The 17,762-nt window shown below is 38.7% G+C and overlaps 1 protein-coding gene and 1 long non-coding RNA gene across 6 annotated transcripts in view; one reads left to right on the top strand and one right to left on the bottom strand.

Annotated features, from left to right (window-relative positions):
- The first annotated feature begins 370 nt into the window (after window positions 1-370).
- LOC139041332 (uncharacterized) lies at window positions 371-16,682 on the top strand. Its single transcript, XR_011496271.1, has 3 exons — window positions 371-510; window positions 5,133-5,457; window positions 16,553-16,682. It is a non-coding gene; the product is annotated as an uncharacterized lncRNA (long non-coding RNA).
- Window positions 481-17,762, bottom strand: part of DNAH12 (dynein axonemal heavy chain 12) — a 213,963-nt gene continuing 196,681 nt past the window's right edge. For all 5 annotated transcript variants that reach the window (XM_070492412.1, XM_070492414.1, XM_070492413.1 and 2 more), the window contains 9 exons: window positions 15,136-15,273; window positions 13,561-13,794; window positions 13,094-13,282; window positions 10,947-11,050; window positions 9,569-9,773; window positions 4,217-4,354; window positions 3,664-3,755; window positions 2,042-2,109; window positions 481-760 (listed from right to left, as the gene is read on the bottom strand). In XM_070492412.1, the coding sequence (XP_070348513.1) occupies window positions 570-760; window positions 2,042-2,109; window positions 3,664-3,755; window positions 4,217-4,354; window positions 9,569-9,773; window positions 10,947-11,050; window positions 13,094-13,282; window positions 13,561-13,794; window positions 15,136-15,273 (1,359 nt within the window). In that variant the 3' untranslated portion in view covers window positions 481-569. The remainder of the gene's footprint in view (window positions 761-2,041; window positions 2,110-3,663; window positions 3,756-4,216; window positions 4,355-9,568; window positions 9,774-10,946; window positions 11,051-13,093; window positions 13,283-13,560; window positions 13,795-15,135; window positions 15,274-17,762) is intronic.

The following is a 17,762-nucleotide window of genomic DNA, read 5'->3' as shown; positions in this document are numbered from 1 at the left end:
CAGAGTTTCCTTGTCACGAGGGTTCTGCGAGAAACAGAACTAATGTTTTAAAAATATGAGGTAAAGGGTTTAGTTCTGGAATTGTTTTAATATTTTCCTTGTTTGCAATTTATTTACTTATGTATTTGAAATGTTCGTGTATAATCACTTCAGGTAGGTGAATGGAAAGTAAACCATTACTGAAGCTGAAGAAATGACTTATTTGTGAAAAGAGATAATTTCTGATGTTAGTTAAATTTTATCCAATTAGTCTCCCTAAATCGGCTTTTCACATACATATCAAACCAAAAAAAAAAGGAACTAAATAAAAGTTTCAAAGATTTTTCATATGCTTCAAAGAAATATTTCTTTTCACGTTTTCCTTCCACAGGTCCCAGAAGAGTCCGTCCAGAAGGCTGTACTCCACTCAGGAGTGGCGTATCAGGGAGAATAAGGCAAAGACCCTTCACAAAGACCATTTCAAAGAATGACACCAAAATATTTCGTTTTATAATATAAGTATATTTTGAAGTAAGTGAAAACAATACATTTTTTAAATCTCTTTCAGATGTTTTCTTAATTTGTCCAATTTAGTCATCCAACTGACAAAGCAGAGCGACTCCACGCTTGATCCAGTGTTGAGTGGGTTGGTTTGTTTTTAACAACATTGCGATGACAAAGTTAGTAGAATGTCCTGTAGTGGAAAGAGTTCCTTTACGTTCACTTGTCTTGTAAAGGGGACAGGTGTAGGCATTCGACTTCACAATTTGAGACTTCTTAGCTTGAAAAAAAAAAATTCATTTGATAAAGGAAAAACAGCCACTGGTACTAAAAGAACAACTATTTATCTTGTAATAAAATGACCAGTACTAAATCTAGGATCATGACTACGATATTTGAACATTTTAAAGTTGTTTTTTTACAGTTGGTTTATAATTGTGGTTGTGAAACAAGGCGAGTGATCTCATCTGGTGCACGATTTCAGGTCTAGAGGACAGGAGTTTATTTTTTTCACTTTATTTTTATTTATTTATTTATTTTTTTGGACAGAGGAACTTGAGGTCATGAGGAATTGATTTTAAAGTCCTGATCACTTAGCAGGCATGAAAACACTCAAGCAGACTTGGGAGACAAGAAGTAAGAAAAGAAGAATGTAGGAAAGAAGGAATAAAACACAGCATAGATCATGGAGGAGATGCAAAAAGAAACACAGCTGCCTAGAGCTCTCCTACAAGAGACTCATAAATTAGAAGAAGCTGAAGTTACTATTTGTTTTCAGCAGGTTATTCCTAAGAAAAACACACCAACTCTTACCTACTCACAGAAAAATCTATATACAATCCTTGAAAAACCAGATATGAGATATTAGGAGTCTTTCTAAACTAAGGCCACATTTCTCATAGTTATAATTGAACTGCATTAATAATAAAAATACTTAATGGGTTGGGTGGTGATTGTGGGTGGTTTATAAATGTTTTCATTTCTAGTTATTTGAGAAAAAAAGATTAGAGAAGAGATAGAAAACAAAAGAATGAGCCTCAGTTGTTCAGACTTGTGGAAAAATGATGACAGTAGGAGAGAATGCACAAGTAACTTTCCCAGGGGGCAAACCGACCTCTATCCCGTGTGGCTTGCAAAGCCTATGCCTTGGGGCACTTGCTGGCTTCCAGGCCTAGGAGTTTCTTATAGCCAGGAAGCTCTAGTCGCTAGCTGGAGACTATGTCAAGACTATTTTGTCTCTGAGAAGTATGCAAAGGCACTTCAGAATCAAAATATTGACGGGAAGTTCTAGACTGAAAAAGTAGAAGTGTGGGGGAGGGGCAAAGAAAATGTTACATCTCACAGGACAAGAGCAAAAAGAGGCAGAATGATACTCCTCAAATAATACAAATGCAGCACATAAAAGGGGGAACAATATATTTCCAATGTAAACATTGTCACTATTTATTATAATTGAACAAAACCCTAATGGGTTGGAGCAGAGACATTTCGGGGAGCAGTTAAAAATAGCTATCGTTATCCTCCCTAAAACTCCAAGAAATTTTGTTAGATGTATATTTACTTGGTTTTATCCATATGATGGGCATCAGGTCAAACAGAAGTTTGGGATATTGTTCAGCGAGCAATCCACTGTGAAGAGAAATTAACAGATGTTTATTAGAAACGAGAAGAAATTTGCTTCTTAGAAATTGCTACTTAGATATTAGTTTTTAATACAAGAGAGGACCAGAGATATGCAGGAAAAGTAATGTAAAAAAACCAAACCAACAACAAAACCAAGCAAGAGGCAAAGAAGAATTTAGAAAAACAAAAGAAAATTATGGAAAGGCAATGTGTACAAACACTGGACCAATATCAATTCCTGCCAGTTTTTAAGTACTGTCCAAGAGGCAGACACTATGATATGTGATAACATCTGAGCCTCATAATGATCTTGTCCCCGTTCCTATTCCTATTTCATAGATTAATAGTGGAGGTTCAGAGAGGTTGAGTACTTTTCTCACAGTAACACAGCTCTTTAGCACCAGTGTCAGGATTCATAGATCTGCCTATCTAGAAAATATGGTTTTGTTTCCTATGCTACATTGTTTGCTTGTTTGTTTGAAAGAAGGAGGAAAGAAAGGAAGGGAAAGATTAATACATATATAAGGAAAAGTAAGTTAAAAGAAATGTCAGTAGAGTGAGGAGACGAAAAGCGATAGAAATAATCAAATGAGCTATGTGAAGCTAAGTCTTCTCATAACCCTGTCTTAGAATTATCTCTGTGGAACCACTTTCTTGCTTCTTCTTAAATGATTTACCTGCCTCGGCCTTTAACCTTCCCTTGAGAGCGTAGTCTAACCCTGACTCTGGAAATAGATGACTCTGCTTATTAATGGGATCGTTGAAGAGCAGGGCTCCCAGGGAAACAGTCTCGCCCCTTCTCTCTTACTCCTATGCATTTCAAACAGGTACAACATTGCTTAGTTTCCTAAGCTAAAAGTCAGTATTTATTTTAAATGTGTATTATGTCATCAAAATACACAAAAAAGTTTTCTGTTCACCAGTAGAAATGAGAACTTTACTGAAACTGTAAACTGTTTTAAACTGAGGGGGGCCGGCCCTGTGGCAGAATGGTTAGGTTTGCGCACTCTGCTTCAGCGGCCCAGGGTTCGGATCCCGGGGCACTGCTAATGGCACCTAATGGCATCGCTCATTAGGCGGTGTTGAGGCGGCGTCCCACATGCCACAACCAGGAGGACCCACAACTAGAATATACAACTATTACTGGGGGGATTTGGGGAGAAAAAAGCAGGGGGGAAAAAAAGAAGATTGGCAACAGTTGTTAGTTCAGGTGCCAATCTTTAAAAAAAAAAAACAAAACAAAACCCCTGAGGCACTCCCACATATTACAAAATGCACGGTATCTTACAAAACAGAAGCAGCAGGAAATACTTTCAACCTCCTTTTCTAATAGTGAGATCATTGAAATATTAACTAAAAATTGTTCAGGACCTAAAAATACTCACTCTTCAATTGCTCCAGCCTAAGTAACGATTTATGGCAAGTGATGATTTATGGGAATACTTGCCGTATTCCCTAGAAGAGGCCTTTTGGTTGCGGGGAAAGAAAAGGCAGCAGACAGCTTATCTTGCCCATGATTCAGCTACAACTGAAGAGGTCTTTGCAGTTGACATTACTGACCTTTTTCTGTCCCAGCGCGCTCCATCGAGATATAATCCATGGATATAAACGCCATCTTCCGGTGCTGTCTCAGATATATCAGCAGGAATGACCTGAAGGCAGAGGCACACCCCAGTAACGATCTTCTCCCCAGACAACTTCATCTCATAAGGAAAATAGTAGCTAAATCTTCAGAACACATTCAGGGAAATTCCACCATATAATAGCCTGTTAAACTATACATTTTTTTTCAGTAAAATATAAATGTAAAAATGTATAATACGGTTCTTTTTGAAGCATTTATCAAGTTTTACTGTACCTCATATTAGTTTTTGCTAAAGCAGAAGAGCAGCATTGGGTTATTTGAATTGAATATTGAATTGAATTTATATATAAGTTCTATCATAGAGATAGAAAGATGAATACTAAATACTTTCTTCATGAAAAGCAAAGGATGGAAAGAAGTCAAATTGTTTATAATGGGCTATACAGATATAAATTCTGCACATCTTCCTTGCTTAAATATATGACTTCTATATAACGATACACTGTGCAGTTTAAGGAGTTACCATACCTCAAATTCATATCCCAGTAAATCAATAGGGATGGTATATTTTCTGGCATAATTCTGCATAGCTCCCGTTAAAAAGGCTTGGGTGAAAAAGAAACCTGAGAGCCAAAACACACAAGGTTTTCCTGAATTATACCAGTCCTATAAAGGAAAAACAAAATGCATTATGTTCGTTTTTCAATTTACACAAGTGTCACCTGACATACAATTCCTGCTTCTGCTTTTTGTGTGTGTTACGTACACTTTCCATCACAGGACACCCTTCCTTGACACCAAACACACAACCTATCCTGGCCCTCCTAATTATTTTGCCTTCTAGTTACTCTTCTTGGAAAATACAAGCTAATTTTAACATGAACCAGAATAAAACAAAGTTTGAAAGATTCAGATCTTCTGCAAAAAGCCAAATGTAAATTATTTGATCCCACTCAAAAGCAACCATCTTTAGACATCTTACACATTGTTTAACTATAGGCTTCACGTATTGATTCCAGTTCTTGAACCCTCTTAAACTCCCTTCCTACATGCTCACTGCCCCCACGCCAGTTCAAATATTCATGGTCTTCTTTCTGTACCACTGTGAACATATCCTTGCTTCTTCCCCTATTCCACTCAATACACCCAGCACAATGCTCTGAGACTATACCTCACCATGCATGTTTGGATCAGGTTTAGCATCCTGCATAATACTGTACTGCCCCAGCAAATTAAAGCCTAAATACCTTAGTCTCCTCTTCAAGATACTTCACAATCTGGCCCCAAATTGTATTTCCAGCTCTATCCCTTTTAATTCCTGTTCAAGCATCTGAGATTCTAATCAGACTGCACTCTTTGCTGGTCTCTTTTCTGCATTGGGTGTACATCTGTTGTTTTTTTTCTGCTTATCTTAAAGTGCCACTACTCTTCTATCCCTCTGCAGAATGAATCCTCCTGTGCTCTCAATCCAAGCCCTTCTGGTGGTGGAACTCCAGCTCCTGGGGTGGGCAAGTGATTCGTGCCTAGCCATTCATAGCTCCAGTCTTGTGATTGACTCAGGAATGGACATGCACACAAGGTCAGAGATGCAGAGACTCTTGCTGGGACTTTTGGGGGAAAGGCTCACTCTCAACTCTTTGAAGGTGTGTGGCTGTGAGGCCAGAACTGCTGTTGCTATCTTACTACCATCAGATGAGAACCTAAGTGAGAATGAAGTTAACCTACAAAGAAATGGAGCCAAGAGATGAAGTGCAAGAGGCCGGGACCAGGTAACCATGTAGGCCCCCAGGTCAAATCCTGCCTGGAGTCACTTTATCCCCTGGACTTTTCAGCTACATGAGGGAACAAGCTTTATTTTTGCTTACGTCAAAATTTTTACAACAAAATCAATCCTAAATGATAGAGTGCCTTTCATCCCACAGCTATCTCTAAGTCCTCTTCCTTTTTTTGCAGTAGCCTAAACCATTCATCCTTTATACGCAGCTCAAATGCTACCTCATCCAGTAAACAAACTCTGCTTTCCTGAGCTAAACGAACTCTCTTCCTTCTTTGAATTCGCAGATCATTTTGCGTGGTGGTTGTTTATGACATATTCCTTACTATGCCATATTAGTTTTTTATTTTGAGGAAGATTAGCCCTGAGCTAACTGCTGCCAATCCTCCTCTTTTCGCTGAGGAAGACTGGCCCTGAGCTAACATCCATGCCCATCTTCCTCTACTTTCTATGTGGGACGCCTACCAGAGCATGGCTTTTGCCAAGTGGTGCCATGTCTGCACCCGGGATCTGAACTGGCGAACCCCGGGCCGCCAAGAAGCGGAATGTGCACACTTAACTGCTGCACCACCGGGCTGGCCCCCGTATTAGTTTTTTCTTAGATACACAGTTTATCTCCCTGTAGGCTACTGGCAACTTGAAGGCAGGACTCATGTTGTAATCACCTTTTTACCTCGCAGAGCACACAACAAGGTGTTTTAGACAAAGTGAGGTCTCAATTTACATTTGTTAAATGAACAGATGAAGCAATAAAATGAACTTTGTCTCCGAGTGAACAGCACACTACGGGAAGAAGCCAGCTTTCCTTCCCGAGAAGAAGAGAACAAACCACTGCCGGAGACGTTGCAACAGTAGAGGAGTTAGATCAAGAAGAGGTAGAGAAAGAGATGGCACTGGGCGAGGGCATGAGCCAGGGAGAACCAGAACCAAGCACAAGAAACAAAGTGTGTGGAAACACCTTGCTCACCCCAGGGCTCCATTTAGCCAAGAATGTCATGAGTGTCTGGGTCAGCTACTTAATTACTGTCTCTGAATCGGCTATCAGTTACTGAGTGCTTAGTACATGCCAGGCGCTGTGCTAAGAATGTTACATGCATCACAGCATTTAGTCCACAAAGTAACTCAGTGAGTTAGATATTATTCCTCCCATTTTACAGATGAGAAAATTGGAGTACAGAAAGATGAATACCTTGCTCAAAGTCACACAGATACTAAGTGTCAGATCCTGAATTTAAACTGAGATCATAGCCAGTGTGCCAAAAGTACAAAAAAAAGAAAAAGAAGGAGAAAGGGAAGATAAATAGGGTGAACGGTGAGAGACAGATGGAAAAGGATAGAGAACACCGGACAACTCATTTGCTTAATTTGTGAACTCTAAGAACCATTAGGAGGTGAAGTCAAGAGTCCAGGAGAAAGAAAGGTGATGGGGAAACTGTACAGCTTCTGTAAGGGTAAGAGGAGAATGGGGGAGATCCATTCAGGGGAAGATTGGTGGTGAAGGATCATAAAGGTGCCCAGTAATAAGTAAGACCTTTCTTACTGCTTCAAATGGAATGATTCCAAGAGGAAATCCAAATTTCAGAAACTAGAGAGTATGATGTGAACTTTATACTAACAATAACAACAAAAAGAATATTTCCTAGAGTCCCAGCTGGCACCATGCGAGGACCACTCTAAGGAACCAAGCTAAAGACTCTTCAAGGCCCTTCAGGACAAAGCAATATATGGGAAGTATAACCAGTCCCAATAAAAGTTTCAGCAAAGTTTGGGGAATGAACTGAAATGTAAAAAAAAAGGAAGACTCTGGCAAGGGGAGGATGTAATTACCTATATGTCAGATGCTTTTGATAAGGGACAGGAAGAGGCTGGTACACACAGAAAGAAGTCAAAGACATGTTGTAGACATGGCTAGGAATCACCAGGTATACACACTCTCCCATATCAAATTAGCAAAGATAAAAAAGAACGCTAATTACTGAGAAACAGGAACTCCTATCCACCATTGATGGGGATGCAATTGAATAATTTTTCTGGAGAGTGATTAGGCAGCATATATTTTTTTTTTTTTTTAAGATTTTATTTCTTTCCTTTTTCTCCCCAAAGCCCCCCAGTACATAGTTGTATATTCTTCGTTGTGGGTCCTTCTAGTTGTGGCATGTGGGATGCTGCCTCAGCGTGGTCTGACAAGCAGTGCCATGTCCGCGCCCAGGATTCGAACCAACGAAACACTGGGCCGCCTGCAGCGGAGCGCGCGAACTTAACCACTCGGCCACGGGGCCAGCCCAGGCAGCGTATATTAAAAGCCCTAAAAATATCCAAATGGAATCAGTTAAAGTATTAAAAGAATAAGGAACCACTGACCAAGAGGAATTTTTCTAGGAACACAAGAATGATTTTACCCTTGGAAAACTAGTGATTTTATTCAATGCAATAATAAGCTAAAGGAGAAAAAAAATCACATCATCAGCAACAAATGCTGAAAAGGCATTTGATAAAATTCAATAATTTCTGCTTTTACAAAAGAACAGTCCACTTTTACTGAATGCTTACCACATACCACAGACTGTTACCCTTTGAGATAAAAGTGCCAATTTTATGGATAAGAAAACTGAGGCTATTAAGTGGCAACTCTTCTAGAGCCTAAACACTTAAAAGCCCTATTTTATACTGTTTCTTTCTTTCTTTCTTTCTTTCTTTCTTTTTTGCTAAGGAAGATTTGCCCCGAGCTAACAGCTGTTGCCAATCCTCCTCTTCTTCTTTTTTTTTTGCTTGAAGAAGATTAGCCCTGAACTAACATCTGTGCCAATCTTCCTCTATCTTGTCTATGGGACACCACCACAGCATGGCTAGTGAGTGGAGTAGGCCCCTGCCTGGGGTCCGAACCTGCAAACCCATGCTGCTGAAACAGAGCACATGGAACTTTAACCACTTGGCCGTGGAGCAAGGCCCTGTTTCTTTTGTTAGATGCATAATCTACATAAAAAGCTCCTATAAATTAATTTTTTTTAAGTCCAAAAGAAAAATGGGCCTAAGAGATAAATAGGCAATTCACAGAAGAAAATACAAATGGCAAGCACACATACCAAAGGAAGCACAGGCTCACTAATAATCCAAGAAACTCAAATTGAAACAACAAGATATGGTTGACTTATCAGACTGGCAAAAATTAAAAAGGGATGTATGAGATGGGGCTGGCCCTGTGGCCAAGTGGTTTAAGTTCTGTGTGCTCCAGTTTGGCGGCCCGGGTTCATGGGTTGGGATCTTGGGTGTGGACCAACTCCACTCATCAGCCATGCTGTGGAGGCATCGCACATACAAAGTGGAGGAAGACTGGCACAGATGTTAGCTCAGGGCTAATCTTCTTCACCAAAAAAAAAAAAAAAAAAAGGATGTATGGGAAAGCCTGTTTGTCCACATCTTCACAAGCACTGTATATTTTATGATTAGTTTCTGCAGTGAAACAAATAATGCTTTTGTGCAATGAAAAGGCAACTGAACACTGAAAGGTCATATACCTATGTGAATTTCCAAAAGTATTTTTGGGGTCTCCCCACTCGCTACTCTCTCATAAACAACAACCATAGGATGGGGGCAAGCCGAGGATTGGGGAGGAAAAATAGTGCCCTGCCCCATGCTTTCCTGTGCCCTGAACATCCTTTATGTGTGTGTTGGGGGGTGGGGGGGGGGCCAGATTTCAAAGCACTCATCTTTTCTCTGTTTTATGAGATAAGAGATGAGAAACTCTGATTTTAAGACAATGGCCAATTATTGATAAATCCAAGCCTCAGGCTCTTTTTGTGATTTACTATCAGTGTTAAAATCACAAGACCAAGTTTGTGATCTCAGAGAACCACAAACTTAGAATCTTCAAAAATATAAATGTCATATATTACTTGGGTTTGGGTAAAGTAAAATTTTAATTTTCTACTCAGTACTTTGAAAGGTGTATAATTTTCAATATTCTAAACCTTTGGTTAGATTACCATGAAACTACTAATCACATTCCATTCAACTCGGAGACATTCAAGTGACCATAGCCAGTTTCTAATATCTCCCTAGTCAACCAAAAAAATAAAATTACGTATATATTATGTACAATCTTTTACCTCAAGGAAGTTCAACCGGGCTAGAAAGTCTGTGATGTAACTTCCTAGGGGTTTAAGACTTGGGTAGGATCGTTTGGCCCATATTTCCGGAACCTTTCCAACAAGCAGACTGCCTGCGAGTGCCTCCAACGCAGAGTCCATGACGACCACGCCCTTAATAGCTTTTTCAAGGTCCAATAGAGTGTTATATATAGTTCTAATTAAACTGCAAGTAAAGAAATTATGTCATCAACATATATATGGTAGGAAATATCAACATCCAGTCTTTCCAGAAGAAGAAATAGCAGGATACCATGCACAGCTTTGTGGGAGTGTTTCCCAAAGTGTGGTCACCTCCCACTTAGTAACGTAAGGTCATTTTAGATGATACTTAGATGAACATTTTTCATTTTCGTCATTACACTCATATTTTAAAATACAGAAAATAATACAACTAGCATATCAAAATCGTTGCCTTCTGGGTATTATTGCTTAGGACCAGGCTAATTTAAGAAGAGAACGATTTAAGGAAAATATCAGGAAATAATGTTAAAGGTGACATGCAAATATGGAAAAAGTTATAAAGGTGTTATGCACTGGCTGGAACTTGGGAAACGCTGCATTAAAACATAAAGCGAATATGTCATTTATGTACTTGCAAGTACTTTGCTTCCCACTGAGGCCCAGACTGGTAAGAACACCATAAAGACACCTGAAGTGAGGGCTCTAGGCTAGAAGCCTAAGCAACCGGGAGATAATATGTTACTATATATAAAAATATATGGTCTTTGTATAAGAAATACTGAATTAGTTAAGGCGTAATAGTGTTTTGATATGTTTTGTTTTAAAATGTCAGCAAGTCTGGAAACCCAAATAAACTTGGAAACACTTTAGAAAATTCATAACCAAAACAATTCTCCATTTGTTAAGCCAGTATTGAATTGTAGAAAATTCAATTAAAAAAGTCAAAGCATCGTGGGGTTTGAATTTGTTTGCTATCATGGGGTACTTAATTAACCTAGATTGGACTCAAGAAGAAAAGGGAGGTGTATATAGGTCAAGTGGCAGAAAAACAACGAAAAGCGTGACTACACATAGGCCTAATTAATCTCATTCTGTCTTTAGTTCCTGAGGAGAATAGTAATAGATGGGTGAGAAATTAAGCTGAATGAATATTTTTAACCAGTGAAAGCAGATCTTTTCATTATCATTTTTACAGTATAAAAGATACCCTCACTTCTGGAGCAGAAGGTTACACAACTTTTAAAAAAAAGGGGGAAAATTCTAATGAAATGGGAGGTTTTGATAATTTTTTCTTAAAATTTTAATTCAATACTAGTATCTTTTTTATCAACTTTGGTTGGTTGCCCTCTGAATCACTGGGGATACAGATCCTTACCTGTTAAATCTTTCCATTTCTTGTACTAAAACAGTATTCATGCTCTCTTCGTATCTCACAGGATACTTCAATAGTGCTATTTCAATGTCAAAATCATTTGGTAGCTAAGAAAATAGATTTTAAACAACTCATATTACTTTCAGAATGGATCATTGGTTTCATTCGGCTATAATATCACTAATAGCTAACACTAGGCAGTTACTATGTCCTGGGCATTGTGCTAACTGCTTCCCATACATTATCTCATTTAATCCTGACCATACACTCTTAAGTGACCATTATCTCCATTTTACAGGTTAGGACATTTAAGAAAAGAGAGGTTAAATAACTGCCCAAAGACACACAGCCAGAAAGTGATCTGTTTAAATCCACTCTCTAGCTGTTTACATAGTGATCTGTTTAAGTCCAGGTATCTACCTCCAAGGCCCATGCTCTCCACCACAGGATATAGTGTTTTGCAGATGATAGACATTTTTGAAAAGTGCTGTAAGTTCTTTTTATAAATTGAATCTTATTTTCCATTGATAAAACCGAGTGCCCATTTCATAACTGTTTTATATTTACTTCCAATCAGTTACCAATTGGCTCCAAATAGCTTACTTACCCTGCTATCAAATAATTAATGTGTGAATGTAGCAAGGTTCCAGGACATAGGCAAAGAGAAAGCCATCAAGTGTCTGATTTCTATGAGGCGTCTCTGAGATGCTGGGGAAGCGATGAAGGGGACTTGGGACTGATGATCAAGCCCCAAGACATTGGAATTCACACTGCTCAAAGGGGCAAAGAAGTTTCCCAATTAGGGAGGTCTCAAACTAAGAATGTTGAACTGCCCAGAGTGTCCCAGGTGATGGCCCCTGGATGGTGCAAAAGAAGTCTTCTAAGGCACAGCAGATGGTGTCACTCAAGGATCCTTTGGCTTAGCACAACCCTCCTACCCCAGATAAGTCCCAAATGCCACTGCCAGGTAACTTTCTGTTAAGGATCTTGTAAGAGCCACCATTCTGCGAGGGTGAGAAACTTTCCCCACAGAGATAAACCACAGAAACAGTAAGGGGCCAGGGTGAGAGAGGCAAACAGCAGGAGCAGCAGTCTAGGGGTAGAAGTGGGAGGAGTCTAGTTTGCTTTCACCCGGGGTCGCAGGCCGTGCTGCTCCCCTCTGGCCGTGGCCAGGCGTGTGGTGAGTAGGCTCTTCCTAAGGAGTGGTGTAAGGTAAGGCCACCAACTGTGAGAGCAGAGGAGAGGCACTGTCCCTGGGCTTTCAAGGCAGTTGGACTATGGGTCAGGTTCTGCTCTGTCAGAGTGCCTGACATTGAAATATGGGGATAGTTATAGTATTTAGGAATTTAGGAATTGGGAAGATATTGGGACCATAATCTTTTTAAAAGTCCCCTTAGTAGTTCTTTATTGAATTTATGACACAGAAAAAGAGGTGAGAATAGAGAGTATCATTCCTCTTTACCTAGTAGGACTAAGTACATTGGGCTGTATTATGAAAAAAAAAAAAGCTGTAGTAGCTAATTTAGTGCTGATCTTATCTCCCCATGCCTCCTTCTTCCTAAGGTATAGATTAAAAGCCACTCACTCCTTGAATCAGCAAGTTCACACCATTTCTTCCATTTTTATTTCTTTCTTTATTTTTGAGGAAGATTGGCCCTAAGCTAACATCCGTGCCCACCTTCCTCTATTTTTTTATATGTGGGATGCCTGCCACAGCATGGCTTGATAAGTGGTGCTAGGTCTGCGCCTGGGATCTGAGCCAACAAACCCAGGGCTGCCAAAGCAGAGTGCATGAACTTAACTGCTGTGCCACCGGGCCAGCCCCCCCTCCATTTTTAAAAAGTAGGTCCATTATCTTTGTTTAGAATGATAGTAAGTCATATGTTCATTAGCTCATCCACAGCTATAGTTACTAAGTGCCAGGCATTTTGCAAAGCACTTTAAAGTCATGATCTCTTTAATGTTCACAAGAACCTTAAACAGCTGGTACTATTTTCATCGCTTTACAGATTTGAAAACTAATGCTCAGAGAGGCAAAAATGTCTTACTCAAGGTCATAATGCTGCCAAATGGAGCTTTCAGATTGCCATTTCAGTGCCACTTTGATTTATTTTATATTATAAGCAACATATTTTAAGCTAAACATTTACCTTGTTGAGAATATCTCCGGTAATTTCTAATAGAATCTGGTCAGCACTTCCTGAGGATCCTGTCTGTTTGGAGCCTCCCTGGGTGAGCAGCAAGGACTCAAAGAGGATTTTCGTTTGTTGAAGATCTTTGGAGATATCAACATTTTCATGTAATCCAAATATCTCAGGGTGTTGAGTAAATGGAAGTTTCTGCCAGAAAACAGATTCAGCAAGCATCACGTTTTCACTGGATAGATCAATTCATAAGGTAGACACAGGCAGACCAAAAAGGTTAAAAATCAACTAAACATCAAACAACGGAGGAATCAAACTTTTCTGATTTTCAGTAATTACTAGAAACAAAAGATATTGGAAGTTGATTGAAACCATAATACTTGTCTGACCCTATATCTTAATGTCCCTATTTCAATTTGCTTTTTAGAAAAATCACACTTAAATCTAAGTCTATTTTTGGTGACATTAGTTACCTTAATGAATTCAATGTACTCATCATAGGTGCCTTTGGGAGGTGCAAAATAGTTTCCACTAGGAGAAAACTTATAATGAGGGCTTTCAATTACGTGTGAATTATAAAAGTCAGCCAGCATGGTTAAGAGGAGACGTCTGTCCCAATCATCTGTCACTCTTCCTCCATAGTTACACTCCCCAGTCAGGTAAGAGATGGCTTCAAATGGAACTGTATCATATTCATTTATAAATAACTGAAACAAAGGAAAAATGAAATAATGGAAAAACCTTAAAGTCTTTCACTTCATTTCCATTTTAAAATGGGATTAAATATCTATCTATTTATCCATCCATCTATCTATCTATCAATCATCTATCTATGTGTGTAGACACATAGAAGTGGGGTTGAAGGAATTATCATCATAGTTGTCTTTGGGTGACCTTTATGGGGCTTCATGTCATAAAGGCCCTCATCACTGAAAAGAAGCAGAAAAATACTAATATTCTGTGGTTGTCTAGTTGGATTAATATATTTGGTAAAATATGACAGAAATAATCGAAAAGTATTGGAGTTGGACAGACCTGAGTTCAAATCCTACCTCAATGGGCAAGTTGAGTTCTTAGCTTTGGTTTTTCTCCAAAATAGGGATAATACCAACCTTACAGGGCTGCTGTGAGGATTAGAATTAATATAAGTAATGTGCCTAGTTCAAAGTGTGAGTTGGTAGAGTTTACTGTGGATATTTATCCTTTTTATTTTTATTTTTTGGAGGGGGGCTGCTGACCGAGTGAATGTCTCACATTGTGAGTCTAGAAAAACTGAAAAAGCTGTCCACTCACTTTCCCAGCATCTCTTACAGTAAAGCCTAGGCCCATGACCTGGGCTTGGTTACTCAGGTGCATCCCTCCCAGACTGAACTGGGGTTTAGTGTGCGAAGAAGAAGGAACAGTAAAGAGTCTATTCTGATGACATCAGAGTGCCTGCAGTAGACCAGAGTCTGTGTGGCAGCCATGTGAGCTGTGGTGTCTAATGCTCAACAAGGGTAGAGGGGCTGCTCGTACCAGACATGCTATGACTCTGGATATGACTCTGGATGCCTGGGCTCTCCAGCTGTCTTGGTGAGTCTGTGACCTACCCAATATTCTTTCAATAAATTCCTCTTCTACAGTCTGTTTCTGTTGACTGATAGAGCTAAAGTGTAAATTTGAGTGGAGGAGAAGAGTGGAGGTTAATGAGGACCTATGTAAAGCCAACACTATGGAGGGCTCTGCAAGAAGGCAGAAAGAACCAGGGTCCTTAATGACACTTTTGCTGAATCAACCAACTCCAGCACCTGTCCTTTCTCTGCACTTCTTTTTATGTGAGATAAGTTTCATTATGGTTTAATCCAGTTTGAATCAGGGTTTCCATTATTTGTAGCAGAAAAAATCCAGAGGGAGATAGTGCTTCATGGATCATAATTATTATTACTATCTACCCACTTATTTATTTAGTGGTGTTGGGGGAATTGAATAAGTTATTCCAAGCAAAGAGAATTGCCTAGGGCTTGATACATAGCGATCCTTCACCAATGCTAGTTCCTTTCTAATTTTACCTGTAGTTGTCGAATACTGATGCGTAAGTCTGATTCATTAAATCCATATGGAATATTCCAACCAAGAGGACCAAATTTCTTCCTCTCTTGCACAAGGGCATGAAAAAAACAAACTCCAAACAGCAACTTCTCCCATGCCTTTAGAATAAAAGTTATACAAGAAAAAATTCTGATCATATTTCCATCAATAAAATGAAACGAATCAATGACCTTTTTCATATAAGATTCTATGATCATATATCTCTACAAACTTCTATTTTAAAAAGACATGCTATCTAAAATAATGCTTACTATAAAAAGAATTAATCTTATGACTTAATCAAAACCTCCAAAGCTAGACAAACTGCAATTATGTTACACTGTATTAAAATGCAATAATGCCACCATTTACCAAAGTATGGGCTAACAATACTTGGGTATTGTTCATAGATATTTACAACTTCAATACTTTAACGTTATCCTGTAGACTCACCAGCATATGCTTGAGACTACAACTGCAGGAGAATAATTAATCATTATAATAAGAATAAATCCCAATATATAGTTCCTGATTTTGTGACTTTCCATTTGGAGATCATTTTTGAAACCCTTGTTTATTTACTCTGTTCTGACATCTTTACATGTGTGATATGTATGTCACGTGGGCCTCTCACTAAGCTTGGAGTGATGCTCTGGAGGATGGCCATCCATCTCGTTGAGATCCCCTCATGTAAATTTCAAGGATGCTACCTTGATGGTTTAAGTCAGACTATCTCAGACATAGCTCCAAATGCAGAAAAAAATCCATCCAGCTATTTTCATGTGATGCAGTAGTAGAAATTTTTTCTATAATATTAAAATGCAAGTACACCATGGCTTTACTGAATAGCTATATTCTTTAAATGTTGTACATAAATCAAAGCATATTTTAAATATACTGGATGAATGCTGTTGTGAAACATTTAATAGGGGAAAAACTTTTTGGCAATGAGAGTAATAACATAATTTACATATATTTTCACATAATTGGGTTTTCTTAAGGAAGTGATAATCCTTCCACATTTTTGGTCTATGCTTGTGGGCCAAGAAGGCCCCTGTGGCATCAGAGAAATCTTGGAGACAGAAAGCAGAAACATGCATAGTTGGGGTGAGATGCTCTCAGCTGAAGATTAATCTGAACTCACAAAGAACTGCCTTCTACAGCTGTGGCTGAAATTAAATATGAGCTGAGGAGGTGTGACAAGGGACATCAGAAGAATTTGCCACAGTCCTGTTATTTAGACTTTTTAAAAAAGAAACAAACTATATATTCTAAAAAACTCAAATATTAAGAAATATTTTCTTAAAAAACAAACAAAAATGTCTTTTCTGAAGGCAGGTGTTTGTTTGTTTTCCAATAAGCATTTCTTCCAACTAACTTCTGAATTATGTTTTCCAGGGTACATTTTGTGACTAAGCCAAGGGGGCAGCAGGATGCTGCCTTCTCTACCTAAAGATGATACCATGGACCCAGCATCAATGGGGTATGCCTTTTGGTTTGTTTTCTATGATGTGGTGCTGGATTGTGCTAACTCATCCAAACTCCTTAGCAAGGCATATGAAGATTTTCAGTTTACACAGTCTTGCCCCAATATTCCTTCCCACTGTTATGTCTTGCTATTTAGCCAGAATGAGTTACTCATTGCTCTTTCAACAGGTTTGTCATAACCCTGTGCCTTTACACATACGTCTTGGGCCTACTTCAAATGTCAGTTCCTCAGTGAAGGTTTTTTCACCGTAACCAAGAGTTAGTCACACACAAGTGGGAAGAAACAGAATGAACTGGGTACCAAATCCCACCTCTAACACTTACAAGCTGTATGACCTTGATCATTTACTTGATTTACCTGAACCTCAGTTTCCTTATTTAAAAAACAAAGTTGTGATAATAACATCTATACTACAGGGTTGTTGTAAGATTTATGTATTTAAACTACCTGGAACCTGCAATGCTCAATAAATGCCTTTTCCCTTCCTTCCTTCCTTTCTTTGTCCTCTCATAGTTCATCATAGTATCAAGGCAGCGGTTCTCAACCTACTTAACATTTGAATTTCTTTTGTTACTTGTTTGCTTGGGTTTTTGTTGTTGTTGTTTTAGAAATAAAATGTGGAAACTTTAAGCAACGTAAGCAAAAGAAAAGGCATGTAAATAATAATATTAGCACTAATGAGAATTAATGCCTGGCACTGAGCTATAAGTTTTCTATGCATTTCACATTTAATCTCCACAAAAACTCCATGAGGTAAATATTTTACTCTTATTTTACAGAAGAGGAAATTGAGACTCAGAGAGTTTGTGGCTACCACAGAAGTTAGTCAGCATTTGAACTCAGGTCACCTAATCATGGTGCATGTGAACGCACTAAAACATATTCCCAAGCACACCGTCAAGCCCATAGGTACAAGCAGTAACAGACCTTCCTTGAGGCATTGAAGGATGAGGTGGTTTGTTTGGGGCAAAAGGGTGGTTATGACCTATAAAGAGATGTTTAGGGGTGGAGAGGAAAAATATTATCCTTGAAAATATGGTGATTTATAGAAATTAATTTTTTATATAGACCTTAGTTGTTGTTGTTTTTTTTTTGTAAAAATAGACAGTATGATGTATA

Source organism: Equus asinus, chromosome 21 (genome assembly GCF_041296235.1).
Source record: "Equus asinus isolate D_3611 breed Donkey chromosome 21, EquAss-T2T_v2, whole genome shotgun sequence".
Taxonomy (NCBI): domain Eukaryota; kingdom Metazoa; phylum Chordata; class Mammalia; order Perissodactyla; family Equidae; genus Equus; species Equus asinus.
This window is presented reverse-complemented; position numbering and strand designations above follow the sequence as displayed.